Source organism: Panicum hallii, chromosome 6 (genome assembly GCF_002211085.1).
Source record: "Panicum hallii strain FIL2 chromosome 6, PHallii_v3.1, whole genome shotgun sequence".
Lineage (NCBI taxonomy): Eukaryota > Viridiplantae > Streptophyta > Magnoliopsida > Poales > Poaceae > Panicum > Panicum hallii.
In genome coordinates this window covers 41877906-41905181 of record NC_038047.1, presented here as the reverse complement: position 1 = coordinate 41905181, position 27276 = coordinate 41877906, and the positions used below count along the sequence as shown (strand labels likewise).

At 50.7% G+C, this 27276-nt stretch overlaps 5 protein-coding genes and 1 long non-coding RNA gene across 11 annotated transcripts; 4 read left to right on the top strand and 2 right to left on the bottom strand.

Moving 5' to 3' along the window:
* Positions 1-1880: 1880 nt before the first annotated feature.
* Positions 1881-4302, top strand: LOC112896352 (putative tRNA (cytidine(34)-2'-O)-methyltransferase). Of its 2 annotated transcripts, none has more exons than XM_025964292.1 (7): positions 1881-2089; positions 2218-2324; positions 2770-2838; positions 2989-3047; positions 3224-3284; positions 3365-3418; positions 3637-4302. In XM_025964292.1, exons 1-7 carry the CDS (start codon positions 1975-1977, stop codon positions 3913-3915), a joined length of 744 nt encoding a protein of 247 aa, XP_025820077.1. In that variant the 5' UTR covers positions 1881-1974; the 3' UTR covers positions 3916-4302. The 2 variants fall into 2 exon arrangements, with proteins under 2 accessions (XP_025820077.1, XP_025820078.1); XM_025964293.1 differs by having other exon boundaries at positions 1883-2122.
* A 1086-nt stretch (positions 4303-5388) lies between these two features.
* On the bottom strand, positions 5389-7858 carry LOC112898035 (receptor protein kinase-like protein ZAR1). Its single transcript, XM_025966451.1, has 2 exons — positions 6380-7858; positions 5389-6290 (listed from the first exon to the last, which is right to left on the bottom strand). Exons 1-2 carry the CDS (start codon positions 7725-7727, stop codon positions 5674-5676), a joined length of 1965 nt encoding a protein of 654 aa, XP_025822236.1. The 5' UTR covers positions 7728-7858; the 3' UTR covers positions 5389-5673.
* A 1438-nt stretch (positions 7859-9296) lies between these two features.
* Positions 9297-12966, bottom strand: LOC112898036 (OTU domain-containing protein At3g57810-like). Its single transcript, XM_025966452.1, has 7 exons — positions 12673-12966; positions 11534-12009; positions 11267-11388; positions 11064-11104; positions 10852-10950; positions 10440-10637; positions 9297-9653 (listed from the first exon to the last, which is right to left on the bottom strand). Exons 2-6 carry the CDS (start codon positions 11988-11990, stop codon positions 10466-10468), a joined length of 891 nt encoding a protein of 296 aa, XP_025822237.1. The 5' UTR covers positions 11991-12009; positions 12673-12966; the 3' UTR covers positions 9297-9653; positions 10440-10465.
* Positions 12967-14247: 1281 nt separating this feature from the next.
* Positions 14248-16655, top strand: LOC112898339 (DNA damage-repair/toleration protein DRT100-like). Its single transcript, XM_025966676.1, has 2 exons — positions 14248-14313; positions 15086-16655. Exons 1-2 carry the CDS (start codon positions 14248-14250, stop codon positions 16277-16279), a joined length of 1260 nt encoding a protein of 419 aa, XP_025822461.1. The 3' UTR covers positions 16280-16655.
* Positions 16656-20312: 3657 nt separating this feature from the next.
* Positions 20313-21025, top strand: LOC112897179. Its single transcript, XM_025965421.1, has one exon. The coding sequence runs from the start codon at positions 20381-20383 to the stop codon at positions 20744-20746; it is 366 nt and encodes a 121-aa protein (XP_025821206.1). The 5' UTR covers positions 20313-20380; the 3' UTR covers positions 20747-21025.
* A 3230-nt stretch (positions 21026-24255) lies between these two features.
* LOC112897813 lies at positions 24256-26606 on the top strand. Of its 5 annotated transcripts, none has more exons than XR_003229758.1 (5): positions 24257-24612; positions 24897-24972; positions 25063-25677; positions 25759-26459; positions 26566-26606. It is a non-coding gene; the product is annotated as an uncharacterized LOC112897813 (long non-coding RNA). The 5 variants fall into 5 exon arrangements; XR_003229757.1 differs by having other exon boundaries at positions 24258-24612; positions 25060-25677; XR_003229759.1 differs by lacking the exon at positions 26566-26606 and having other exon boundaries at positions 24256-24612; positions 24897-25677; positions 25759-25913; positions 26335-26472.
* The last annotated feature ends 670 nt before the right edge of the window (positions 26607-27276 follow it).

Below are 27276 nucleotides of genomic sequence, written 5' to 3'. Positions count from 1 at the left end.
GGTCGGTAGTCAGGTGCCATCGTTTACGAATCAAAGATTTTAAATAGCTGCCAGCTTCTGCTAAGCCCGTCTATAGCTGCGAGAAAGAGCAGCCGCTATGATATTTAGCCCGCTAAAGCTGGTTATAGCCTGCTAAACACCGTAACGGCAGCTCTACCGCTAAACGTCGTAGCCGGTGATTTAAAATTAGGATACAAACTGATGGAGAAAAGCCAAGCAAATGCTGGCGATCCAGCGCGGCAAACCGGCAACCCGCACCTTGTTCGTTGCGCACTTGCATGAGCCCTACTAGGTCCCTGGATAACCAACCTTGTTCTCGGTCTCTGCAGGCAGGCAGTGGCCAACCTTGCAAGTGGGCTAGCTCTGAAACGAACGCAGTGGCAGTACAGAAAAGACGCCGGATCTCGCCTAGATCGAGATGTCTCGTACAGTAGGTGGCATCCGATCTCAGCTGGTTCTTCCCTGACGAGGGAGTTTGTTAATTGGTCTTCTTCGGCGAGGGTGCTCCGATCGAGTTTAATACGGTTGCGCCAAGATGGAATCCACCCATCGGATCGAGCCGCTCATCTCACGCGATCCCGGGGCAGGAGATACTGCCAGCCATGTGGCTCCACGTCCGCATGCGTAGCCATAGCATGAGCTGTGACCTTGGATGTTCCCCTAGCGCCTGTCGTACTTTATCGTTGCTGCATCAGAATTCAGAAACTCACACACTGAGAGGCAAGAAACAACTTGCAAATGGTGAAAGGGAAGGATTTTAATTTTTCTTGATAACATAACAACGATTGCTCGGCGTGATCTAGATACTACACTACGTGCAGTAATGCAAAGGTAACAATCATGCATGCAATAATTCTCCGAACAAATTAGCCAGTAAGCATCAGAATTTTTGACAAGTGCACACCTCGGGAATCGTGCGCCGTGGTCGGCAAGCAGCTGTGCCTGTGCTCATCACCTCCATGGCTGTATCTCAGCGAGGATGCTTATTCTGGCGCTTCCTCGCACGGCCCGGTCCCTCCCCTGGGTTACCTGCACACGATAACAAGAAGAGAAGATGATCGGTGCGATTCGTAGGGTTTCGCCATGGCGATAACCCCGAGCCGTCTTCATCATCCCACAACGCCTCTTGCAGAAACAATTATCCGGGCCCTTTTTATGGGTGGCGAGTGTGTTGCCATTTCGGTCGTACAGGAGCAGCCGAATCTGTACGAGATTGGCGTGTGACGGCTCAGCTCGCATGGAATGTGCATGGATGCGGATGCTTCGTGCTTGTCTTTTGAATTTGATGCGAGATGCAGATGCCTGTTCCGGCCTGATGGCTGCAGGACACTCGCCTTCCGAACACTGATACAAAGCTCGAGAACTTTTTGCCTGCTGCTTTTCTTGTTCCGATTTCTGATAAAAAGCCACTCCGGGGACACTGCTATGTGGCTGCTCGACGTGAATCGTGGCCGGAATTGTGTTCCTCTCGTGAGCCCCTCGTGACTCGGCAACTAATAGGGCACTTCGCAATCGCAAATGCATCTTTTTTTCCTGTCGGAATTTCTAAATGTCAGTGTTTTTTTTTTTTTGAAACTTCAAACATCGAAGTTAGAGATGATGTTGTTCGCAACTTCTGGGCCTCTGGGGATCAAAGGTCACGCCCGGCGCGCGCGGATCCAGCACACAATTCTCGTCGTGATTAGGCCCAATTTTAATGATTGGGCCTCTCGGTATCAACGTCACACCCGGGCCGTCCATCGAAATGCAGGTAGGCCCACTGCAGATTTAAGTAGCTTCAAAGCCCAAGCTCAGTTCCAATCCACTTCACAATTTGAGGCCCATAAAAGCACAACCATCGGACAGAAAGCCCAAAAGGCCCACTCCAGTGTCCGGAGCCGTTTCGCTTCCACCTTATCCCTCGGACAAGGAGGCGCCCGCCGCCGCCGGCGCGTCGGATTAAGAACCGAGCCACCCGAGGGCGGCGCAAGCGAGATGGAGGCCGGCCTGCGGCTGCGCGCCCTCGGCCACCACCACTACTACTGCGGCGGCGGATTCAAACGCGGCTGGCTCGCGGCCGCTCGGGGCGAGCGGCGGCAGCGCCGCGTGGGTGCGGCCTCCTGTTCCCCTGCTCTCTGCTCCCGTGCGTGGCGAGAGCTTCGTCCCCGTTCTCCTGCCCCTCTCGGCGCCATCCTTCGCGGCGTCCCTCCTAACGTGTTTGCGGCTGCGTGTTTGCAGTCGCTGCGAGCGGGAATGGCAATGGCGCCGCGATTGGGCCAGTGGGGAGCGGCGCGGAGGTGGTGTGCGCCAGGAGGATGCTTCATGTCGTGCTGGTTTCGCCGCTGGTAACAGCTATTGCGGCTCTGTTTCTGTGTTTGATTGCAAAGTACTTGTACGAGTTACTAGTTAGGATCTGGGCGTGCGAACGATTCAGTGTCGAGAAACATGCGCCATATATACTGATGATGGTGGTTGCGGGTGCTAATTATAGGCATTGGTAACTTCTGTAAACCATGTTTTTCTTTCTGGCATCCTAAGCTCAAATTTTACAGTCACGTGGATTAGACTTTGATCTGCTGCATCGATTTTGTCTGCTAAATTTTTTATTTATGACTATGCCTCTCCAAGGAGCTGCGCTGTGTAGTAAATCCTGACACTGCTACTATTTTGATCAGTGGAAATAGGAGAATGAATTGCTATTGCACATTAGACATGTACACACTAAAACCGATGAGTTGATTGTTTGGGTTACCTCTTCTTTGCTGAATTTCGGATGATTGTACTTTGTAGATCCCAGGAAATACAGGGTCCATTGCAAGGACGTGTGCTGCATCTGCAGTAGGCCTGCATCTTGTCGGGGTAAGGTTAGTGTTGTTTGCTGTTTTCTTTGTTGTGTTCTTAACCAAAGAGGTGGACAGCATAAATAATTTGTCATCTTTGTTGCCTTGTATTGTCATCCATATGGAGCGTTGCGTTCAGAAATCATATTTGATCTTTTTCTCTCTCTAGCCATTAGGTTTTAAGGTAGATGACACGAAACTGAAGCGTGCAGGATTGGATTATTGGCCGTATCCTTTCATTGGATGTAAGCTATCAACTATTTATATGGCACTTAATTTAGTATATAAATTGCAAAGTGGTAAATCTTGGTAGGGAAGAGTATTGACAGAATTCATCCATTCAAATAGACATTTTCTGTCCTTTTCTCATTCATCAATATGCTACCTTAATCACTACTACTAAGATACGTTGTTGTCAAGATTCATGACTCCTGGGATGACTTCCGTGATTATTTCATTAAGCAGGTACCACATTTTTTCTTTTCTCTGGTCAATATAACTTCTGATTAAGCTGTATCTTTATATAATGTTTTTGTTTACATTAGGAAGGAGAAAAAAGGCTGTTGGCATTTACCAAAAGAGGAACAAGCATTCATTCAGTAAGTAATGGTTGCTCATATTACTGTAATGGCTACATATACCAAATTGTTCTTCACAGTAGTGCATTGTTCTTATCGGGAAATGGCATGAATTAGTGTTGTTTTGAACTGAAGCACGTTGACTTTATCTGATCTCCTTATTTTTGTATACATCCATTATAAACCTGCAGCACAGATTCTTTAGAATTTGCTTGACTTGTCTTCATATTTTGGCTTAGGATTTCTCATACAAGCCAGGAGACTGGCTAGTCTTTGGTTCTGAAACGAAAGGATTACCTCAACAAGCCCTTGAGGATTGCTGTAGAGAAGGCCTAGGCGGTGGAACCGTCCGAATTCCCATGGTGGAAACCTATGTGCGGTGCCTGAATCTCTCTGTCAGCGTTGGAATCGCCCTGTATGAAGCTGCCAGGCAGCTGAACTACGAGCAGCTCCAGTATCAACCTGAGCTCCCGAAAGAAGCACAGGGACTATTCCCAGCAGATGATATTTACGCATGAAAACTTCAGTCTAAGAACAATTTGATGGAACACGCAGAGTGGAAAGACTATTGAGTTTTCTACTATTTGCTGTGACAAATGAGCGTATGATTGAGCTGGAGGACCACACGGGATTCTGTTGCAAATTCAATTCCAAACCGATTCTTTGTCGAGGTGCCCTTCACATGCTCATTCAAAATGTGTACTAGACTTGCCGGCTCTATGAAAGAATGGTGTTAGTTTTTTATGAACCTGCAGTCAGAAGGTTATTAGAGTATGATAAGATGGGGGCCTCTTTCTGACTTTTTGTGTACTGGTCTACTGAACCATAAGCTTGCTAATTGCAAGCAACTAGTTGCTGCCTTGTGTTGCATCTGTTGAATGTGGTCTGGAAGGTTGGTGCGGACACTTTACTGCTATTCAAACCTTTGTCTGTGTCACACAGCTCACAGGTCAAATAGTCCCCTACCTGTCGTAGCTGTCGTCCAGTGAAATTGTTGGGCCATCAGCTGTTCTGGAGGTTTATAAATGTGAGCTCATCGTCAGCAGCAGGTCCTCGTTGTTTTCTGTGAACACTGAACAGCATAGCACAGTGGCACTTCTGAAACACTTGTTTGTGTTCGTGAATGCATCAGAAATAGCTTTCGAATTCTCGAGTTGGGCTGGTACTGTTCATTTGGTATAGCTAAGTGGCACAAATAAATTGGAGACCATTGTATTGTGAAAATCTACAAGAGGGAGTGGCTTGGCATCGCTAGATTCGCTCCTAATATTGGCAGATGATGATGCTTTGCGTCGAATCCTACTACCAGGGGTCCATGATGGCATCTATGATATGCCCATCCAGCAGGCCAACGGCTTCCTTCGAGAATCCAAAGTTGTCAAGCACGTGAAGGAATCGTTAGACATGCTAACGTAAATGCGGAACCATTTGCTGCAGATACATCAGCACATGCGCTGCAACCCTTTACAGTGACACAGAAGGACACTGCAAATGATTATTGGTAGATGGCATAGTAGCTTGGCATTCCAGATTAGTGAGGCACCAGCCTCTAACATTTCATGACGGTGATTGTTTTTCTTTGTAATTTGATGATAGTGATTGTACATGATGCAGACAAATCTACAAGAAGACATGACATGTTTAGTTCTACTAAATTATGAGAGAGATTCATAACAAACTCCAAAACAGAATGTGAACAATCCCAATCCCAGTCTTCATCATCCTCTCGACCCCCCAGAGGCCCAGACCCTGGCGTCCTGCTTGTTGTTATTATGCATGCAGCATGCTAGTACGATACACAGCGGCACAGGCAAAAGGACAGTGCACTGACCAAGCGACCAGATGGGCACAGCACTCCTTGTGTCATTGTCGCATCTTTTCAGAGTCAATTCAGCTAAAGGTAAACAGCACAGCAAAGAGCAAGCGTCTGTGCTCTCCTCCCTCTACAGTACTCAACACTCTCCAACCCCAAGAAACACAGTGCCAAAAACGATAGAAAATTTCTGGTAACAGAATTGCTTTGGAAGGGATCAAGATCATGAGCTACAGAATGCCACAAAAGATTCCAAAGTAAGCATGGCTGCAAAGGCTGCAGCTGCTGCTAACGTTGAGCGATTCAGATTCACTACCGGACCAGATGATTCTTGCCTACGTTTACCGTCTCCTCTAAATCCACATTGCTTGCTGCTAATCTACAGGACATACACCGAGTCTTTATGCGTTGGATTGGACCTAGTTGATCAGTGGCGGCCGCCGGCGGCCCGTCGTCGCCGGGGTCAGCCGATCCGGTCGAGGCTCTCGGCGACGGCGCGCATGCGCGGGCGCATCTCCGGGTCGGGCTCGGTGCACCCGAGCGCGACGTGGAAGACGGCCAGGACCTGCTTCTTGGCGTGCACCTCGCCGAGCAGCGTCGGGTCGACCACCTCCGACAGCGGCCGCTCCTCCTTGAACGCGCGCCGCACCCAGGCCTCCAGGTCCATGCCGCCCTCGCCCTCCGTCGGCTCGCGCCCGGTCACGGCCTCCAGCAGCACGACGCCGAACGCGAACACGTCACCCTTCTGCGTCGCGGCCGCGGAAGGGGCGGCGCCGGGGGCCCGGAGCTCGGGCGCCACGTACGACACGGCGCCGCCGCGGAGCGCGCACGCGGCGCTGCCGAGCTTCTTGGAGTTGCCCGCGGCGGTCTTGTGCGCGCCGGCGACCAGGCGGGTGAGGCCGAACCCGGACACGTGCGCGCGGAGCTCGTCGTCGAGCAGGATCTTGGAGGACTTGATGCAGCCGTGCACGTACCGCCGCGGGCTGCACTCGTGCAGGTACGCCAGACCCCGCGCCGCGCCCTGCACGATGGACAGCCTCACGGACCACGGCAATGGCGTCGGCGACGCCGTCGGGCCACCTGGGACAAACAAGACTCGCTGATGTTACAAAAGATCTGTGGTGGGATACAATGCGGTAGCAAGAAATGATTTTTTTGACAATTTTTACCGTGGAGTGCGGAGTGGAGGGAGCCATTGGGGAGGTAGTCGTAGATGAGCAGCTTCTCGTCGGGGGCGTAGTAGTAGGCGCGGAGGCGGGCGACATTGGGGTGGCGCGCGCGGCCGATGGCGGCAGCCTCAGCCTCGAACGCGCGGCGCCGGCGCCAGCCGCCGGACCCGTCGCTGTCGCCGTCGTCGGGCTCGCTGAGGCGGCGGACGGCGACGGCGGGGCCGCGGCCCGGGACGACCCTGTACACGATGCCGCCGCGGCTCTTCCCGACGACGTACGCGGAGGCCCGCAGCAGCTCCTCCAGCTCCATCCCGAACCCGTCGTCCACCGCGACGAACACCTCCCCCTCCTCCCCTCCGCCGCTGCGCCGGTCCTCGCTGCCGGCGAGCGTGACCGCCCCGCCCTTCTCCTTGGCCGACTCCTTGTCCTCGTCCCTGGCCGCCGCGGCGCACCGCCTCCTGCACTGCCACTGCAGCACGACGCCGGCCACGATGGCCACCACGACAATGGCGGCGAGGATGGGCACCGCCGGCGACGACCTGCGCTTCTGCGGCCTCCTCCCCACCTCCGCCGCCGCGCCGGGGTCGCTCATGCCGGTGTTCGCCTCCGGTATCCTGGGCTCGTCCTTCACCCCGCCGGCGCACTCGACCTTGAGCGGGAAGCCGCACAGCCGCGGGTTGCCGTCGAAGGCGGTGGGCCCCTGGTTGACGAGCGACCCCACCTGCGGGATCTCGCCGGCGAGGTCATTCCCGCGGAGGTCCAGGCTGACCGCCACCGGGATGCCGCCGTACTCCGGCGGGATCCCGCCGGTGAAGTGGTTGTAGCTGAGGTTGAGCACGCCGGAGAGCCGCGGGAGCCCCGCGATCGCCGGGGGCAGCGACCCGTTGAGCTGGTTGGAGGAGAGGTCGAGCCGGGCCAGCGACACGAGCCGCCCGATCCCGGCCGGAACCTGCCCGGAGAGGAGGTTGTGCGCGAGGTCGAGCGTGGTGAGCTTCTGCAGCGCGGCGACGGCGACCGGGATCTGGCCCGCCAGGCGGTTGTAGGGCAGCGAGAGCTCCTGGAGCTCGGACAGCAGCGAGAGCTCGGAGGGGAGGTACCCCGCGAGCGAGGCGTTGGCGAGCTCCACCCCCGCGACGCGGCCCCCGCCGCCGTCGGCGCAGGAGACCCCCGCCCAGCCGCAGGGGTCGGCGTCCGCGTCCCGCCACGTGGCGAGCGCGGCCCCCGGGTCGTCGGACACCGCGAACTTGAGCGCCAGCAGCGCCAGCCCGTCCGTGTTGAGCGCCGCCGCGGGCGCGGGCGCGGCCGCCAGCACCGCCAGCGCCAGAGCCAGAGCCAGAACCGCCGCCATTGCGGCCGCTGCTCCCGGAACCAGCGAAGCTACGCGCGGCAGCGAATCACAGGGCCGCCATTCCTTGGGGCTCCGCGAGCGAGGTCGCAGCACGGCTGCAGCTGCCGCGGGGAAGGGGAACTGAAGAGGGGAAGAAGAAGCGGCCAGGCGAGAGCGATAGGGGCGGCGTGGGGTGGGTTTAGGGGACGGAGATTTAGGCACGAAATGACGGAACCGCCCCCCGTCCGGGGCAGCGGGCTCGGGGCCTCGCCCTCGGGGTTAGCAGGCAGTGATTGCGGGGAGAACGGAGGGGTAGTTTGGGGATAGGGATTTGAATGCGGTGGGGGCACGGGGAGTCGCGCTGGAGGTGCGAGGTGGGCTGGTGGGTTCGAAGCTTTTGCTCGGCGACTTTGGGCGTAGTACACAGTAAAGTTAATTCGAGCGTGTTTGCATGTGGGAGATGAAATCTCAAGGGCTAGTGGGCTGCAACAGATGATCCCAAGGCCTAATTAATCAGCCAATCCTCTCTGCGCGGTGGGCCCTGGGCCCGAGCGTCCGGCGTCCCCGTTCGAAAATCAAATCCAGGGCACATGGCTGCGCGAGCTGTTTGACTCGGATTCGGGGGTAGGGTTTATTCTATTCTACGGAATGGAAACAGGCCCTGAGGTGAGATGAGATGAGATGCTCGTGCTCGCGGCTGCAGATCTGAGCAGCACGCCCAGCGCGTGTTCATTGCCCCCCGTCTTCTTCCTGTTTTGGGATCTCTGAACGCGACGAGGGAGGTGGCGCCAGAAGAGAAGGTGGGGAAGCACGCCACGCCCGCGCACGGCCCGGGAGGCACCTCGCCGGCGGCGGCTCTTCGCTGCCTCGATCCGCTTTTCACCGTCGAAGCTGCTGCTCTACGGCGCCTCCTGCACACTTGCGGCTCTAGCGCACGGTGGTAGTACGTGACGGAGCAGAATGCGAGAGCGCCAGCGCCGAGCGGGCACTGACCCTGCGCCCGGGAGTGGACCGCCTGGCTGCACCGTAACCTCGCCTCACCCTATCGGTTTCAGCCGGGCAAGGTTGGCCTCGGCCAGACTCCGCGCTCCCTCCACAGAACGCAGCAGTGCAGTGCAGAGGACGGGCACGGGGACCGACCGCCTGGGCCCGAGGGGCTGGAGGACAAACTGGGGCTGTGCTTTGTTGCGCCGCAAGCTTCCCAACAGGACACGACAGCTCGGCTCCGCCCCGTTGGGCCTTTTCCAGGACGAACCCGTGGAGGAGAGGTCAAGGAGAAGACTCGAGCCGCCGGACCACGGGACATCTGATCAAGAGTATCAAGACTGACGATGTTGGCGCCGTAATATTCTTCCCGACACGGACCACGGGACATCTGGTCTATTCGTAATCCAATTTGATCCTTAAATATTTTTTATCTTAATTGTATAAGATTAGAATCTGATCCTATTAGAACCTGATCTTTAAATTATCTAGATTAAATTTTAGACCCCTTTAGCACCCCTACCGACACTGCATCAAACCGACTGGTGACATCAAACTGAAAAACGGGCTTGTGGTGTGGGAGCGGACGGTCGCTGCAAACGAGAATGATGAATCTCACAGGCCGGAAGGAATCCGCCACAGCGTACTAATAAGCACTCGGGAGGACATCTCTTGTTCTGTTACACGGAGCCGCCTGCTGTGAGCGCGGTGACCTTTCAGAAACGAGGATCAGGATTGTCACCGCTCTCTCAGTCTCTCTCTCTTTTCTTTTCGTTTTTTGAAATGCTCTCGCAGTCTCTCTTCTCTACAAGGGATGTTGGCAACCAGCTCAGATCTTTCAGCAGCTTCATTTCATAGCGAGCACATCCACCCACCAGGCCACCATGTAGCATGTCGATCTGATGAATCTCTGCCTGAAGGTGAAGCCATTCCAGCAAACCAGACCCTTCTGCAGCATTGCCTCTGCAAGAAAAAAAAAAGTTTGACAGCCAGGTTTTACACGGATCCTTGCAGAAGATTACACTGATGCATGAAAAAGATCTGATATAAGCTATAACAAAGGAGTTCGAAGACGATCACGGAATTTAAATGCTATTGTTGTTGTCTAACGATCCCAAGTTGCCTTTTTCATTTTCCTAACATTTCATGGGAATGAGTCTATCATTGAGCTTGAGGATCACACAGGGTTCTGCTGCCAATTCAATTCCAAGCCGACTCGTTGCCTGAGGTGTTCTTCACACGCTCATTCAAAGCAGGTACTGGGCTTGCTGAAAATCAAAGCATCCGTGTTTGGGTCCCCCCGCGCGTACATAAATGCTGACCAGAGTATGATGTTATGGGGGGCCTGTCCTGAGTTCTGACTTCTGGTGTACCACCAGTTACAGACCGACGAGTTCAGTTCAGATAGTACTACTCCATGGAACACGAATTTCTACGGTAGAAATTCAGAGCCGGTATAACAGTAACATATTATGGTACGTATTTCTGTACAAGTGATGCTCTGTTCCTAATTCATCAGGCGCTGGGGAAGTATTGAATTATGCAACAACACTTCTGCTTGGTGAGTTGATGCCATTTCAAGTTCTCATCAAAGCCATCTTCCACATTCACATATGTACAGGCGCATATAGCTTGAATGTTCAGTAAGTGGGATGAACGCCGAGACAGGGTTAGCAGCTCGCTCTTGCACTTTAGTACTAGTATCTATTTACATATGAAGAAAGGGAAAGATATCACCTCATGACTTACCTTTTCAATTTTGAACTGAACAATTTCTACAGTTTCCGCTTTGAACCAATCTTTGCGGGAATCCGTAGAGCATCATAATGGCCAAAACCATGATACAAGACCTGGATTGGGTCCTCTTTCCCATACTGCTGGCCATATTCCGCAATTGCAATCAGACCACCCGCATCTTCATCGTGCATGTAAACAGTTATTGGCATCCTGTGCACAAAGTAGTAGTGTATCATCAGAATGCATTCTAGTGACCATTATCAGTTGCATCTAATGGCAGCACTATTCGACTATTCAACTAATGATGACACTGCACTGATAGACATTTTAGACAAGATCACAAGAGTTAGTAAGCTTAAATGTTAGGGATTGCTGCTAACAAAATTTGAAATGCATGTATTAAAATACAAATACAGTTACTTACTGAAGAACATGGGAAGCCATGAACAATTCTGGCTCGCCACCCCACACATGTGGCTCCCTAATATGCGATACATATGTATCGAAATCCCCCTCAACAAACCTGCAAATTTTGTGTAACAACATACGCAACAATTCAGCAAACTATGAGCGGTGAGCACATATGGTTCAGTTTCATTCCAGATACCGAGGAACAAAGAAAGCGTATCAACTAACCATTCAGTCTCTTCCCGCCGCTTCACAAATTCATCAGCAACCTATTCAATTAGAAGAAAAAAACAAGTGAGATTATTTCAGGGAATGACACTAACAATCAATAATAAAATTAGAATTCCTTTCTTTTCTCTAGGCTCTGAAGAACTTTCGGATGATCAGTCATCAAGTATAACTACAGCAAAAAAAGAACATCCAAGTCATACCATTGCTCTCAATTCATCAGCTAGTTTTCTCTGAAGGTCTTCATTAGGTATGGGTTTCCCTGACCTAATGCATGCACCATGAACCACAGAGCGGAATAAACATCTACCATCTCCAGGAATACCTGGGCGATTATTCATGTCAATCAGTTATAAGCAATGAGGTCAATGCCCAATATTCTATAAAACGAATTGGAACTATGAAGTATAGAAGGCACTGCATGACCCATAAAAAAATTTATTAAACCAAAAAATGTGGGCATTTCTCACCAGTGACAGAATAATCCGTGTAGACTTTCTTCCCATGAGTTGAACTGGTAGATGACGATGAAGTTTCGGCATTGTCATTGATTCTAATTATAGGAACCTCAGCGCTTGCTAGTCCAGTCACCGAAAAACCAAAGCAAAGTCCACTGGCTACACCTCCAAGCTTCTGATGCATACCTTTCCAGTTCCAGCCGATCCTCAACTTTTCATGTGAAGGCATGTCAAGCTTTATACTTAGACTACCCTCTCTGGTTGACAGTCCACAACGGAATTGTTGGCCCATTAAGCTTACAAAGTACTTCAGACTTTGTGGTTGAGAAGATTTCACATGGTAAATGCTTGACTGCGAGTGTGAGTATTTCCATAAGGCCATATTGTGTGTAAAGCCTCCTTGGAACTGATTAGGATGGGAATGCATGCTTGACCACCGCAAACAGAGTGCAGGTGAGTAGAGCCGCATCCAGTTAAAGCAGTATTAGCTGCATATTTATGGAGAACTGGGATGTGAGAAATAGCATGGCACTATATGGATATTTTAGCCTTAAAATAAAAGAACATTCTCCGAACTAAAATACCTAGTCCAGTTGAACCCAAACTGTTCAAGCAGCTAGCACAGGCAGATTTGGAAACAGCAATACAGTGTCTTCAACCGTAACACTATCCCCAAAGGGCAACACATTGGCATTATCAAGACGACAAGGGCAACAAGGTTGTGTGGACTACATGACTTTGATAAAGAATTGGTACTAGTTACCGTCTTATATGATGGTTAGCAGCTAAACAACGCAAGATCCACATGGTTATATTCTTTACTTGCCCCCAACCTGGGGTAGTTAACTTATGAAAACTTCAGAAAGCAAAAACATTGGAAGCAAGAGAAGCTAAAGATTGCCGAAACAGTCGGATGCGTTCAGATGACATCACATTCTCGGCTAATCCTTCACAACGACAGTTGCACAGGCTGAACCGCGATTCAATGGCATTGAATCCACAGTGCCAATCCATTACTCTAATCAGACATGCGACAAACTGGTAGACGAAATAAAGTAGAATTGCTACTGACGAACAGTGCAGCGCGGAGCTAAAGTCCCACCATTTTCAGATTACAGCCAGCCCAAATCAGCAGTAAGAGCAAGCGGTACCTCCGAACCGAAGGAATCCAGGGAGAGAAACTCCAAAACGCCGCAGGAGGCGCGGGAGGGGGGACGGCAACACCCGCGCGGCAAGATTGATCCTCCGCCTTCCTTGTGCGGTTGGGAAGAGTGGCAGAGGGGTGAAAGGAGGAGTGCTCCCGAGTCCGGACGAGACAGACGAGACGAGCGGGTTTTGCTTTGAGCCAGGACAATGGCGAGACGGGTGGTGGGATCGCATGGAATTGCGGCGACGGAAGGGAAGGGAAGGGAGGAGGCAAGATGTCAGCACCCACCGCCGGCTCCGCTGGGGCGAAGCGGAAAGCTCAAGTTCCAGAGGATTCGCCAACAACCTACACGGCAGTACGGACCACGGGGGCGCTTCGCAGCACGATCCATGGGCCTGGCCCGTGTGAGTCTTGCTGGGCTACTGTAGCCCGTGAAGCCGTGAAGGCCCTGATTCCATGCTTGGGCCCAATATTTTCCAATGCGCAAGGCCCTGATTCGATGATCGCACACCTGAGGCGAGTTCATTTACGAGAGACTGATTCCATGATTACTGGAAAACGTGTCCTGACTCCATGATCGACAGAACAGGGCCATGACACTCGTGGAGCCCATCAAGATTGCCGTGGATGTGCTCTGATGGAACCTGTCCGAGCCCTCGGTCCACCCGAACTTTCAGATCAAATCTCACAGGCAAGCTTCTCTCTGCTCGCGCTCGCAGCCTCGCCCATGAAGCTTGTTCTTACGACGATGCTGATCCCTGACACCTCCTCCTCCTCCTCCTGGACTCCTCATGTGGAGAAGCCCCATGACCATGAGGGCCCAATTCCTCACGTGTCCGCATCATTAAAGAAACCAGGGAGTAGATTGGGTTGCAGCTCCCAGCTTTAGCAAAGGACGCACGTGAGCGCTGGTGGTGGAACGCGTCGTGTGCGGTACACCGAGGGGTTCGGTGCCCCGCCATGCGGCGCACGGGCACGGCCCTGCGCGCTGCGTTTTTGTAGGCGACGTGTGCGTGGGTGTGTGTGGATGCACGCTGCACTTCGGAGGTGGACATGTATCCGTATCTGGATGGGGTAGGGGGCCTACGGGCGGGCCTGGGCATGTCTGCATGGGACTTTGATTGGCGCGCATTGATTACTCCTCCTTCCTCCCTTGCATCCGAGGCTTGGGGCGCCGACCCTTAACTCCGGGCTCGCGGATCACGTGAGCCCCGGGACCCGCCGTGCCGGCGCCCGCGCTGACCCAGTCCGCCGCCGCATTGACGGCGGTAGCCGCGCCACGTGGGCAATCGGCTCACGGTCTGATGATTCACCAGCCATGGGCATGGAGGCGACCGGAGCAGCGAACCCGTCCATGTGCTCGGGCGGTTACGTGTGCCGCCGGGCCGGCTGCCGGCCACCCTCCGACGCGACGCGGCGTCTATCCATACGCACAGCGACGAGAAAGGCCACGCACATGCCGTGCCGACCGGTCCCTCACCACTCGTCTACTCCCTCCCCCTCGGCCCTCGCCGTCCGCCCTCTCGCGTGTGCCGCGACGCAACCAGATCGCAGGCCGCGCGCGCTCCAGCGCGCACACATGCACGGCGACGCATGGAGAGGCATCGCGCGCCCCGGCGTGGTCCTGGACTCCTCGTGGCCGACGGTGATCCCGACCTGGCTGGATGGGCCGCCACCGGCGATCGGATCCGATCGGCGCGGTGCGGGGACGCCGTGCCGGATCGCCTCCGGCGAGGGGGTCCTCCGCCGGGTCGAGATCCAAACGGCTCCGGCATTCATTCCAGTTTGGTGCGGGCAGATCGTGCCATCATTTCCCCCAGGCCCCCCCTCCATGCCCCCCTCATCGCTCATCGCCACTGCGTGTCTGCGTTGAGCTGCGAACGCACAGTGAAGCGCCTGCGCAAGCACGCACTTGTCACTTGTGGCAAGGGCCAAGGGGAAAGGCTTGTCGCCGCCGGTAGCTGCAGGCACGTGCCCCGCGGACGCACTTGCTCCCCGCAGCTCCCATCTTTGCCACTTTTGACCATGTGAGTTCGCAGGATGTACTAAATCTGATAACTTCCGAAGCCACACGTAAACCATTAAACTTGTGGGCAAACGGCTATTTATACATTTTAACGAAATACGTGCTTAGTAGGGTTGCAAGTTATATTTATTTTGGGTCATTGGATCGATCTAAAAATTTGATAAAATAAACTAGAGTAATATTATGTAGAGTTAACCATTAAATACCACTTGCATCTCTAGTGCTGGTCGTGAAAAAAAGGATCAATTTATAGACACCCCGATCTCTGTCAGAAACTCAGCACGGAAGCTAGGCTGTCTTTTGCGCATGATGAAGCAAGGATAACGAACGCGCTTACGGGAGGGCAAAACGGTCAATTGAACACTCTGCCTGCCTACTAAACACTCAAAAGTTTGCGAGCTCGCCACTCCGCACTGCGCCGCTGCCGTCCACTCGAGCCAAAGCCAAACCCGCAATGGCGACGGCGAAGGCATCTCCCGCCGTGCTCCTGGCGCTGGCCGCGGCCCTCGCGGTGCTCGTCGTCCCTGCTGCGGCGGCGTGCTCGGCGGCGGACCGCGACGCGCTGCTGTCGATCCGCGCGGCGCTGACGGAGGCGCGCCTGGGCGTGTTCTCGTCGTGGGCGGGCACCGACTGCTGCGCCGGCTGGTACGGCGTGGCCTGCGACCCCACCGACGGCCGCGTCGCGGACCTCTCCCTCCGCGGCGAGGCCGAGGACGCCGTGATGGCCCCTGCGGGGCGCCCGGCGTCGGGCGTCATGTCCGGGTACATCTCCGACGCCGTGTGCCGGCTGGGCCGCCTCTCGTCGCTCGTGCTCGCCGACTGGAAGCAGATCTCCGGGCCCGTCCCGTCCTGCGTCGCCACGGACCTCCCCTACCTCCGCATCCTCGAGCTCCCCGGCAACCGCCTCACCGGCGGGATCCCGCCGTCCGTCGGCGCCCTCTCCCGCCTCACCGTGCTCAACCTCGCCGACAACCTTCTCTCGGGCCCCATCCCGGGCTCCATCACCTCCCTCGCCTCCCTCAAGCACCTCGACCTCGCCAACAACCAGCTCACCGGTCACGTCCCCGCCGACCTCGGCAAGCTCGCCTTGCTCAGCCGCGCGCTGCTCGGGCGGAACCGGCTGTTGGGCCCCATCCCGCCGTCGGTGTCGTCCATGCCCCGGCTCGCCGACCTCGACCTCTCCGAGAACCAGCTCACCGGCTCCATCCCGGACGGCCTCGGCTCCGGCCACGTGCTCACCTCGCTGTACCTCGGCGCGAACCGGCTGTCGGGGAGCATCCCGGCGAGCCTGCTCCGGAACAGCGGGCTCGGGATCCTGAACCTGAGCCGGAACGCCCTGGAGGGCGCCGTGCCGGACGTGTTCACGCCGCGCTCCTACTTCATGCTGCTGGACCTGTCGCGGAACCGGCTCAGCGGTGGCGTGCCGCGGTCGCTGACCTCGGCGGCCTACGTGGGGCACCTGGACCTCAGCCACAACCGGCTCTGCGGCGCCATCCCCGCAGGCCCGCCGTTCGACCACCTCGACGCCGACTCGTTCGGCGGCAACACCTGCCTCTGCGGCGGGCCACTCGGCAAGTGCACGTGAGCGAGCCGCAGCACGACCGGCCGGCCGGCCGGTTGCTCTGTTACCGGCCGTGCTATACGTACAAGTGTGTGTGACGTGGTGTACCGTGCACGGCGCGTAACAAACTTTTCTACGCCCGTGTGCCGGCGCACGTACGTAGAAGTGTGTACGTGCGTGCTGCGAGCTTGATTGGTTAGCCTGGGTGGTCGTATAGGTTTGGGTATAGATGGCAGTTTGCCTTCTTGTGGTGTGATGGGAGGAAGTTAAATGAGTGAGGGGGAAAAAAAAGAAAAAGTTTGTTCTTTCTTCCTTTGGTTTCCTCTTCTTTGATTTTATCTTTCCTTAAAGCTTGGGTTAAGCACAAAGATTAAAGAGGTGCTGGGAGCTTGTATGAGAAGTTGCGTGTCAACCGTCAGTGCCAACTATGGTCAGTTAGTAGATTGTTCAAGTATGTGCCATAGTGCTATGCTTGGACATCGCCACATGTTCCTAGCATAGTAGCATGCACCGGAGGTATCAGGTGGGGCCCGCGGCAATGCACGATTACACTATCATCATCAGCGAAAAATTGTCACATGGATTCCACGAATAATTGGACATGATACGTGCCGGGCTTACTCACCGGAGTAGGATTTGGGGCGTCCTTCTGTTTCCGTCACTACGTTCACCAGTTAATTAATGTAGCTCTGTATTTCCGGCCAGTCCTCTTTAGAGCTATTCCCAGGCGCAGATAGGACTGGGAGCAGAACCTTCGCAGAAGCTCTAACATCGTGGGTCGTGGGCTGGTCGTGCTCCCCAACCTCCGCCATGACATGCTGGCTCTGGCGCCGCCCTCCACCAACGCTAACCCATGCGTCCTCACCCCAGCCTTTTTCTTACCCCCACGCGGCCGAACCACCATCACCGCTGTACCACCCCCGCCTCCAACCTCCCCTCTATACCCACCGGCCATGGAAGCCACCCCCACCAACCTACCCCCGAAAATTCGAAACCTAAAGACCGCCGCCTCGACCACCGCCCCATCCGGCGACGACTTCACTGCCGGCCGTTCCCCCCACCTCCCACCCCTGGTGGCCATGGGTCGTAACTGGGTCCTGTGCGACTCGTTGACTCACAGCCGCGCGCACGCCTAGAGTATTGGCGGTCCTCTTCTCCTGCACGTCCTCATTGCTCCGCCCTTGTCCGTCCTGTCATTAAGCTCACCTCATATACAGTGGCTAGTGCCTGCTCCATTATTGGCTAAATGCATGCTGCCATCCTACTCCACGGGCGTACTGTACTGTGCTGCTCTTTTCTTTACTTCGACGAAGCACGCTCCAGCGTATGAACAACCGTGTGCCACCACGAGTCCCCTCTTCTTTTGGGTGGCTCCTGATGCAGGAACGAGTCCAAAATGCATAAGAAAACCACCGTGGCTCCTGACCTCTTGTTCGGCTGTTCAGTGCGCTGATGCCCGGTTCTTCCAACATGGATCCGCTGTGTTTAAAACTCTCTGAACTCCATTGTAATGGCTGCTTTGTTCAAACAATGTCACTGGAGGGGCGGAGCTACATGAAGACCAAAGGGAGTCATACCCCCTAACAATAAACTACGAATGTGTTTGGAGGAACATATGGTTTTTTCCTCCAAATTTCAGATCGCAAATTTGCATGTATGATTTATGACATTAGCTCTCCAAAATTCAATCGCTTTGAGGTGCACATTAGAGCTCTGAATCAGAAATCAGAAGTCTTTTCTGATCCAGCCCAATTCGCCTCGATCAACTGGGCTCTTCCCATGTAATCTTTTAGCTCCATCTCACTTCCGCACAGTCAAGCCCAATTCACTTCTCGAGGCCCATTTCTTCAAGCTCCAGTCCAGGGTTTTTTTCTAAAAAGGGGATTAAAAAAAATTCGAAAAAGGGGTGCCAGTTGGGGAAATTTAGAGAAATGGGTGCCTCCCGCCCGCTGAACGGGCGGAAAGGGGCCTCCCGCCCAACCTAGGGCGGGAGGCTAAAAAAAAATTTCCAGGGACCTCTTCGCGAATAAGAAAAGTTTTCTTATTCGCGAAGAGGGACTTTCTTATTCACGAAGAGGTTCCTGAAGCAGGCCTCCCGCCCGGCCAGTAGGCGGGAGGCCTCCCGCCCGGCCACTGGGCGGGATGCCTACCGCCCGGCCAGTGGGCGGGATGCTCCTGGTCCATTTTTGTTATATTTTTTTTGTTTCAGAAACTATTTGAAATTCAGAGTTTTTTCAAATATAAGATTTATTCGCCATACTCTTATGTATGCATATAAAATTTTAATTCAATTTTACGAAGAAGATTACGGTATCTAAAACTCGTACGAAGATAGTTGAACGATAACGTTTGCAACGTAGAATCTAAATATTACGATAGTACAATACATGAAGCCATTAAAAATAAAATAATATGATAATGAACATTACAAATATTACAAATACATGAATCCAAATATTGTGTCTTCAGTCAATGCGGCAAATATTACAAATACGCATTTAGGTCTGATAGAATCTCAACGCAGCAAATATTACATATGAGCAAACAACGTTTAAATAAAATTACAACTAAATGATGCCTGATGACGTACTAGCACTCGATCGGCGACGTCTCCCACTTCTTGATGCAACCGGAGGTCTTCCATCTGTAGCATCACCTGTAGGGCCAGCTTCAGCACAACTAGGGCCAGCATCATTGGTTGGACAACGTTTATACGTGTGTCCAATCTGATTACATGCACTGCAGCGTTGTATCCTCGGACGGAGCTCTGACTCATCCATATCATTACGAATACGCCGTGACTGACGGCGCCCTCTCTTAACCCGTGATGATCTTGGGTCTGGAATATATATAACAGGATTCGCTGTCTCAGTGAACGATCCAACCAAACGGAACCCATAGATCTCATACTGCCAGGTGCTAGCAATTGTCTCCTTTCTGAAGTAATGTGAAACATATATATCAACAGGATGTCCAATATCCGCACAAGCAGCCATTACATGAGAACAAGGTAAGTGCAGCAACTTGGGCCTCATGCATGAGCAACAACAAGTTCCATCAAACTTGAGAATGCACTACTTTACAGGAGTTTGACGTCTCATGCCATGTCGCGCCCTGTCTTTAGGAGATACCTTAAACTTGAGCTCCTGTGTTCCTCAAGTGGCATAAGCTCTCAGATCAAAGCGTGAGTGGTACGATTTATGACGCATTGAACACTCACAGTGTGTGTCTCCTGATTAATCCTTAATCCCCTTATTAACCAGTTGCATAGGGATTCAAATGTCCTCTCGTACGGTCTGGTAATTCCTCTGACCGCACAGTTGAATTCACTTAAATCTACCCCATTCGGCCCATAAATCACATTTTCTTCTCCGTAATATATACTGAAAATACCCTTCTCGGAAGACATATCTGTCAATCATTAATAAACTAGTTATACTACATATTAATACACAACGAACGACGATCCTAAATTTCAGCGACTCTCAGATTATATTTTACAGATTCTAAACTATTCAGATTATAAATTATACTAAAAACAAATAAAAATACTAAAAACTATTCAAAACATAACTACTCTAAGAAATATTTCCTAAATTATAGTTATTTTCAAGTACTTATATGGCTAGAATGAGAATATACCTCAAAATCGACGTGTGGACAGGGCTTCGCCGCTTCCTCTTCTCTCTTCCTCTCCTCTTTTTCTCTTTTTTCTGATTTTTGCTGGATAAAATGGTATTTTTAGGGCAGGTTGCGGCTTATATAGCCCGTGGGGGACCTCCCGCCCTACCAAAGGGCGGGATGCCCCTGAGCACAACAACCTGCCCTTTGGTTGGGCGGGATGCGCTCCCAGGGACCTCTTCGCGAAGAAATTGTTTGCGAAGAGGCCCTCGGGGGACATCTCGTCCGCTGGGTGGGCGGGATGTTCCCGGCCCGTCCCGCCCGTTCAGCGGGCGGGAGGCACCCATTTCTCTAAATTTTCCTAACTGACACCACTTTTCGAATTTTAATTTTTTTTAATCCTTTTTTGAAAAAAGGTCCCAGTCCAGTCCGGCCCCTCGTCTAGGCCCACCCCCTCCATTCCCCAATCTCGCAGAAGACGCACGCACCCCACCGGCGACATCGATGCGGGCGATCTCGACGGCCGCGGCGGCGGCGGGCGGCATGCTGCGCGCGCGGCTCCGCTCGGCGTCCCGCGTGCGCGGTGGCGGCGAGGGCGCGGGGCGGTGGACGACGCCGGGGCACGAGGAGCGGCCCAAGGGGTACCTCTTCAACCGCCCGCCGCCGCCGCCGGGGGAGTCGCGGAAGTGGGAGGATTGGGAGCTGCCCTGCTACGTCACCTCCTTCCTCACCGTCGTCATCCTCGGCGTCGGCCTCAACGCCAAGCCCGACCTCACAATCGAGACCTGGGCGCACCAGAAGGCGCTCGAGCGCCTCCAGCAGCAGGAGCTGGCCGCCGCATCTGCCGCGGGCGATGGAGACGCCGAGTGATCCGCCGGTCAGGTCACCCTGGACCCTAGATTTTCTGGTTATCTGTTTGTGCCGGCTCCAATAAGATTGTCTGTACTATGATGTATGTCATATGAGATCCAAAAATGGATGGACATGATAAGATTGAGAATATGTGGCCCTGTTGATGTTTTTCACTGGCAAACTTATGACGTTGAGTCTTCGTTACTTTTTGCGCGATTGCGAACATGCTATGCAATTTGAATGTTTTGCATATGTATTCTCTGCATATGCTTGTTGCAGTGAAATTGTTCATGGCTATAATTGCAATGAATTTGTTCATGGCTATAATTACATGTACCACGTAGTAGTTTCTGTATGCACTCTACCTTAATGAATACACCATTGGTTCCGATGTGAGAAATTATGTGGATACGTTCTTCCTGCTGACATATGCCCAGATTTTTCATTTCAGAAACCTAATTCTTTATAGCAACTTAGCAGGTTACAATATATTATATGCTACACGCTCAAGGCATTGCTAGTTTTAGAAATAATTTGGTTAAATAAAAATAACTTGCACACGGGAACAATTTTGTAATCGATTTTCTCTGAACACAACAGTTGCTACACAACATAATGGAGTTTAGATGATCATGTAAGGTTTGGATAAGTGTTGTGTCAAATAGACAAATATGCTATTGAATGGAAGTGGTTGGAATTTGCAATCACATTACTGTGTGTCGATGATGAATATCTCTTAATGTGGGTTTTAGAGGGATTGCCCCCTAAACTACAGTTCTTCAAATTTCTCAACGGAGTCTGACCGTGGGAGCTCTACCAAATGGACCCTTAAATTGAGGAATTACGCTCTAGATCACAATGTATCTGTATTCCGTATCAGCTTCCTTTCTGCTGCTCCTTGTAGTTAAATTTATGAAAATATGTTTCCTTTCAGCTGGATGTAGCATACTCCTTGAAGTTAAATTTGTGAAAATGAGGAGTAAACTACTAGAACAATGCCCTAAACTAGGACCATGGACTTCGTTATTATTGTGTATTTATGTGTTCAGAACTATGTGCATTCAGGTGCAAAGGTAAATGTAACTTTGCGATTATAACAAGTTTAGCTTGCCCATAATCATGGTTAAGAGCACTGAGAAATCTGTACGACTAAGAAGGGACAATGACTTGGCAGTTTCTAGCAGCAGTCCCAGTTCTGGTGGTAGCATTTGCTCACTCACTGGCCCTGTTGTGTCTGATTGCTGGCAATGAGCTCCTGGTGACAAGGCACAACACCTCACAAAAAGAACAATAGTCATTGATCTGAGTGGAAAATTCATCAAAGGGGATGGAGTCCAATGATAGTTTTTCTTTTGAAAGTAGCTCAGATTTGAACTCCTCTCTATCACTTGGAACAGATAGAATACAGCCTTTATAGTTGGCATCAACTGGATCCAAAGAACTCGATACTGAACTCACTATTCCTTGTTCCCCAATTGTCATAGAACTATAGAAGCTTCCTCTTTGAATTCTGTTGTTGTTGGACTTTGGTGCTTTGCTCTTCTCCACACCTCCATGCAGTCAAACCTTTGGCTGACAATACATCTGTTAGTACTAAAATTAAACACATGAAAATAAAGTTTAGATTTGTCATCCCTCTTTAAAAACATACTGATATTGTTGTCTACTATGTTTTATATTTTTTTCTTAATATATTGCAATGTAAATTAGGTGTCATAGTTGTGTTTGCGATCCCATGTTGATTTCCAAAACAACACTCTTTTGCACTTGGAAGGAGTATTACTTTAGCATCTGGCCTATCTCTGACAACCTCATCACTATGAGAAGTTCTGAGCATTTTCCTGTCGACCTTTCCTTGGGGTATCTACACTTATCTTCATAAGCCACCTACAACTACTATTTCAGTCTTGTTCTTGGAGTCTGTCTGTTCATGAGGAAAAAGCTCCCAAGAAAAGCCTGTCTATGTTATATATGCTTTGGCCCAACCATTGTAGAGCCAGTTTAACTGAATTGGCCCAGCTAGGTTTACAGAAATTTGGAAAGACCCATGTCATAATCTTGGCCCAGCTAGTCTCTGTGGACATGCTCAGGCTAAGTTTGGATGCCTTGAGAAACTAACCCAGTTATGATTGTTTATATCATGACATCATTGGTATGCCTCCTAGCTAAGATTATCCGCTTGAACCATGTTAAGGTATGTAGTATATACCTTCCTTTTAGGCCTTCACATGCAAGTGATACCCTTGACCAAGCACCGGGAACAAAAAGCTAAAAGGAATAACCCAGTTATGTAAACTGGCACATGATGTGTTACTAACAATCGCTTGTCATGTACTTGTTTATATCTGCCCAGTCTCATGTTTGATGCAAAGCAGTAAAGGCGGGGGTGGTTGCTTTCTGTACTGTGCAAACTGAAAATGTTACAGAATTTCGCATTTGACTGTTGCATCTTCTTTTTAGCACTTTAATCATGTATTGAACATCTCGAGGAGATAGGAGTGATGTGTATTACTATATCCTTCAATTTTTAGCAATTACGATCTCACACCTGAGCATCATATGGTTTGCTTTGGTTTAAATAGTTGTCACCATCTTTACCAGCAAAAGGCATTTTTATTCCATTACTGCAGCTTTTGATGTCCAAGCATGCATTGCTTTTGGACACAGTATATGATTACCTCTGTAAGCTCCATTGTTGTTGCTGCAGCTTTGGTAACGAGAACTTCTTACCTCTGGAGTCATATAAGTATGCTTAGTTTCCCTGAATGCTTTATTTATGATTTGACATGTGAAATGAAAAAGTTGATGCTTGATTAATGCTCCAGACTATGCTGGAGTTGTGCCAATCACAATGGTAAATGAATTCAAGGCAGCTCCTTCACCAAAATTGTCCAGATTCTTATAATTGCCACTCTCTTGCTACTTGATAAAAGCGAATGACACAAATTTGATATACCAGTAGAGCAAGAACCCATTTTAATTTACCCGTATTGTTGACTCGTAAATAAAAGTAAGGAACATGATCTGTTGCCTTTTGTGGGGGACCATGGATGCACATGAACTAGTGGTTAATTGTTTATTGTCTAAAGTTGTTAATTTCAAATTGGTGACAGGACTATTTTATTTACTTACATTCTGTTAGGTAACAAGCAGGTTACTAATAATTTAGATCGCAGCACAGGTCTTCATATTGTAAGTTTAACCATACTTTTCAGTTATAACTTGAGAGAATCTAAATATTGTTAATTAGCGTTGCTGATGCACAGTACAGTCAAGTTACTGTTGGAAGTTGATTTCATTGAATTTCTGGTCTACCAAATAAAGACCTATCACTTTACCTGTTTGTTGTTTCTTAACGTTACAGTCTACTAACCTTAGTTTCTGAGGCAGCTTGTTTATCCTTTGATGTAGATTTGTTCTCCATGCATTTTTCGAATGCTTTCAACTAGACATGGAGCTTTTGGTGGTCTATACTTATCTGCCTTCGTGCGAGTACAGTTTAAACCTTTGCAGAGATTGGAAGCTATGGCATGTGCACTTTAGAAAGAGCTGCAGTTCTTTGTTATCAGATACCTCTTGTTGCATCATGATAAGGCACATCGTCCTCTAGTTTATAAAGTTGGATGTTGGCAACTTGTGTTACAAGCTTACAGTTTTAGGTCGAAAGTTATGAACCAGTCTTCTTGTTGTGAGCTGTGACACTAACATCTTACCTGATGGTAGATTTCAGTGAATTCTAGTTGTGATGGGGTCTGTGAAGGACAATTCATATATCCTAGTCCGGCTGAGTTCCAAAATGCAGCTTGAAGTTCTCTTCAAATGGATCTTGATACTTCATCATCCCAGTTGCAAAGTTCCTTGAGGTATTGTCTGTGCAAATACAGGTATGATGACAGCTTCTTGGTTACTGGGTACTGGTACTAGGTCACTTTCCCGTTGTCTGGTCATGTATTCTCAAAGTAACATATACTTGAATCTAAAGGTTGGGTAGAATCATTACTAGAGGCCATACTTGTTACTTATACTCTCCTTCAATTTTGTGCCCCGTCCGCATCTCGCCATGATGGCGTTCAAACGGATATGTGTAGCTCTGCTCTGCTCATCCCTCTAATGGAGGTAAACGAAACATTGCTTTCCTAACCATCATTCTTCTGTGTTGTTAGCACAGGTGCATGTGTGGTGTGGTGGCCTTTTCAGCCCGTGCAGTGCGTTTCACCTTCCAAACGTCAAGACCCAGCCTCCAGGTCAGTACCCGGTTACCTACCTACTCGGCTACTCCTGTTGCTGTGGCTGCCGCGTTTTTTTTTGCTCTGAAGCAAGCAATCCTGCAGTAGGGTGGCAAGGTACTTGTCTGTGGGTTGATGGTGTCATGGTGAGGTGGTATGGACCGGCACACTGGTGGTGCGCTGGTGTTGCAATTGCAATACGGCGCGTCGTTGTTGGCATGTCCTCGTGTGTTTGGCCATTGCTCCCCTGAGAAAAATGAAAACATACAGGTCTGCAAATTCCTGTGCTCTGATCTGGCCTGCCGTGCAGGTAAAGATCTTTGCGTCCATCGACATGGCTGACCGCTGGTGAGCTGTGTGGACGTACACGCTGAGCTGCTGACATTTGCAGCTCAACTTCAAGCTTCTGCAAGTGTAGCCATTCGCCATCTCCTTTCTTGCTCAGTGAACGCATGATCCCAATCCATGTGTTGAAACATTCTTTTGCAAAGCTGGTTCATTGGTCAGGATGGAATGGTAGGCATGCTTCAGACTACGATAATGAGAGCTGAAAAGGCCCTCTCACCGACCGTTGGCAGGATCGATCTCGATCGTGTGGGGTTTGTTGATACACCAAGTATGCTTGTGGTCTATTTGCAGGGCCCACGTGGCACTGAAGGGTCTACTTTGAACAGCAATGCTAGTGGCGACCTGACGCCCTTAACGAGGCTCGGTATCTGGTTGGTGATCGTAGTTTTATGGCGATTAATCGAAATAATGACGCTTTATTTGTGCATAAACGAACTTGTTTGATTGTTTCTCCAGGGCTCCCTTTCGTCATAAACCCAAGTCAATGGCCGATGGAGATGGAGCAGGTGTCATCTGATGAGAACTTTGAGCGAGAGAATGAGGCCGGCTGGCCTGCCACTTGATTTCTCCAGCTGAGGTCGCCGCGGCTGGTCCTGGCCGTGGGCAAAATGGTAATTGGCCCGTCTCAAACATAAGCCAAAATTCTCTCATACGCACGGGTACCGGGGACGGCCGGTGGCTGTACCACCACCGACAGCTTCTCCCGGTTATCCCAAACTGGGTGATGGGCATGGCACTTTGGTCGCATCGGAGTCAGATCAGAGATCACCTCTCTTCTCTTTATAAAAATGACAAAAAAAAAGAGAGGAAAAGAAAGATGCTGGAACAAGGAAAGGAAAAGGGTTGCTTTCTCATGTTTTGTTTTTCAATGCCCTAGTGAGAATATGTTCTTCTTTTCTTTTATTTTTTCCCCCTTTCGGCTGAATGATTGGAGATCTTCTGTTCTTGATATGGTGCCAATGGTGCACGCATATTTGCACAAGGGTAACATGGAACATGTAGCGATAACAATAGTGCATTGGTGTTGTCCAGCTCCACCTCCCGAGCGTCTGGAGGGACAGAGAGGCCTTGCCAATCTCCATGTGGAGACGACACCATGCCCAAGAGGAAATAACGCAGATGTTCCTTCACCAAAAAAAGGAGGAGGAACTGCAAAGGTGATGCCACTACTTGGTTGGTGAAGTCCTACGAATGTTTCACTTGCATTATTTTATAAAAGTAAATGAAAAAGAAAATAAAAAAATTATTTCTTTTGGGGTACAGAGGATCAGGGTGTGGTTGGGGTTGATCAAGAATTCCAGAGTGCAAGTCATTTAGTCAACGCCGTTGGGAGATCACGAGCGCGTACGGATCTGTCGTGTTCCGGAAACGAAGACAAGCACAAGTACGGAATCGTCTCGGATGGGGTGGGTAGATCGTCGTAGGTAATTTAGATGAGCAGCTGAGCATGTTTGGAGGGAACGCCCAGCCTTGAGGTGCATTAGCCAAAGAGGAATTACCTATGCTATTGCATGAAAAAATAATGGAATCGCTGGAGCATAAAATGAAGGAAGAAGACATGGTGCATGGTGCATGTGTGGAAGGATTCAGGAAAAAAAAAATGCATGCGCGACTGAGAATTTGGAAGCAGAATAAAGCGTCGACGGAACATTTAAAAGAGAATGATGATGATGATCATCATCAGAGGTGGCTAGAAAGAAGTCTAGGGCCCGCTTGAGATCGACGGAGGACATCTTCTTTGTTCTTTTGTGGTTACTGATTATATGATCTCAGGGTTGGCTTAAATAGATTAGTTGAAGGAAACCCGGATGTCACTTACAAATACGTAAAGAATGTGGAGAGGCCGATTCTCCAAAAAGTTACAGAAACTTAACTCGAAATATTAGATAATAGTATTACCAACAGCAAATTCAAGGACATCTATATTTGCACCTTTGAAAAATACAAAGAGGCGCACAAAAAAGTTTATGAGAG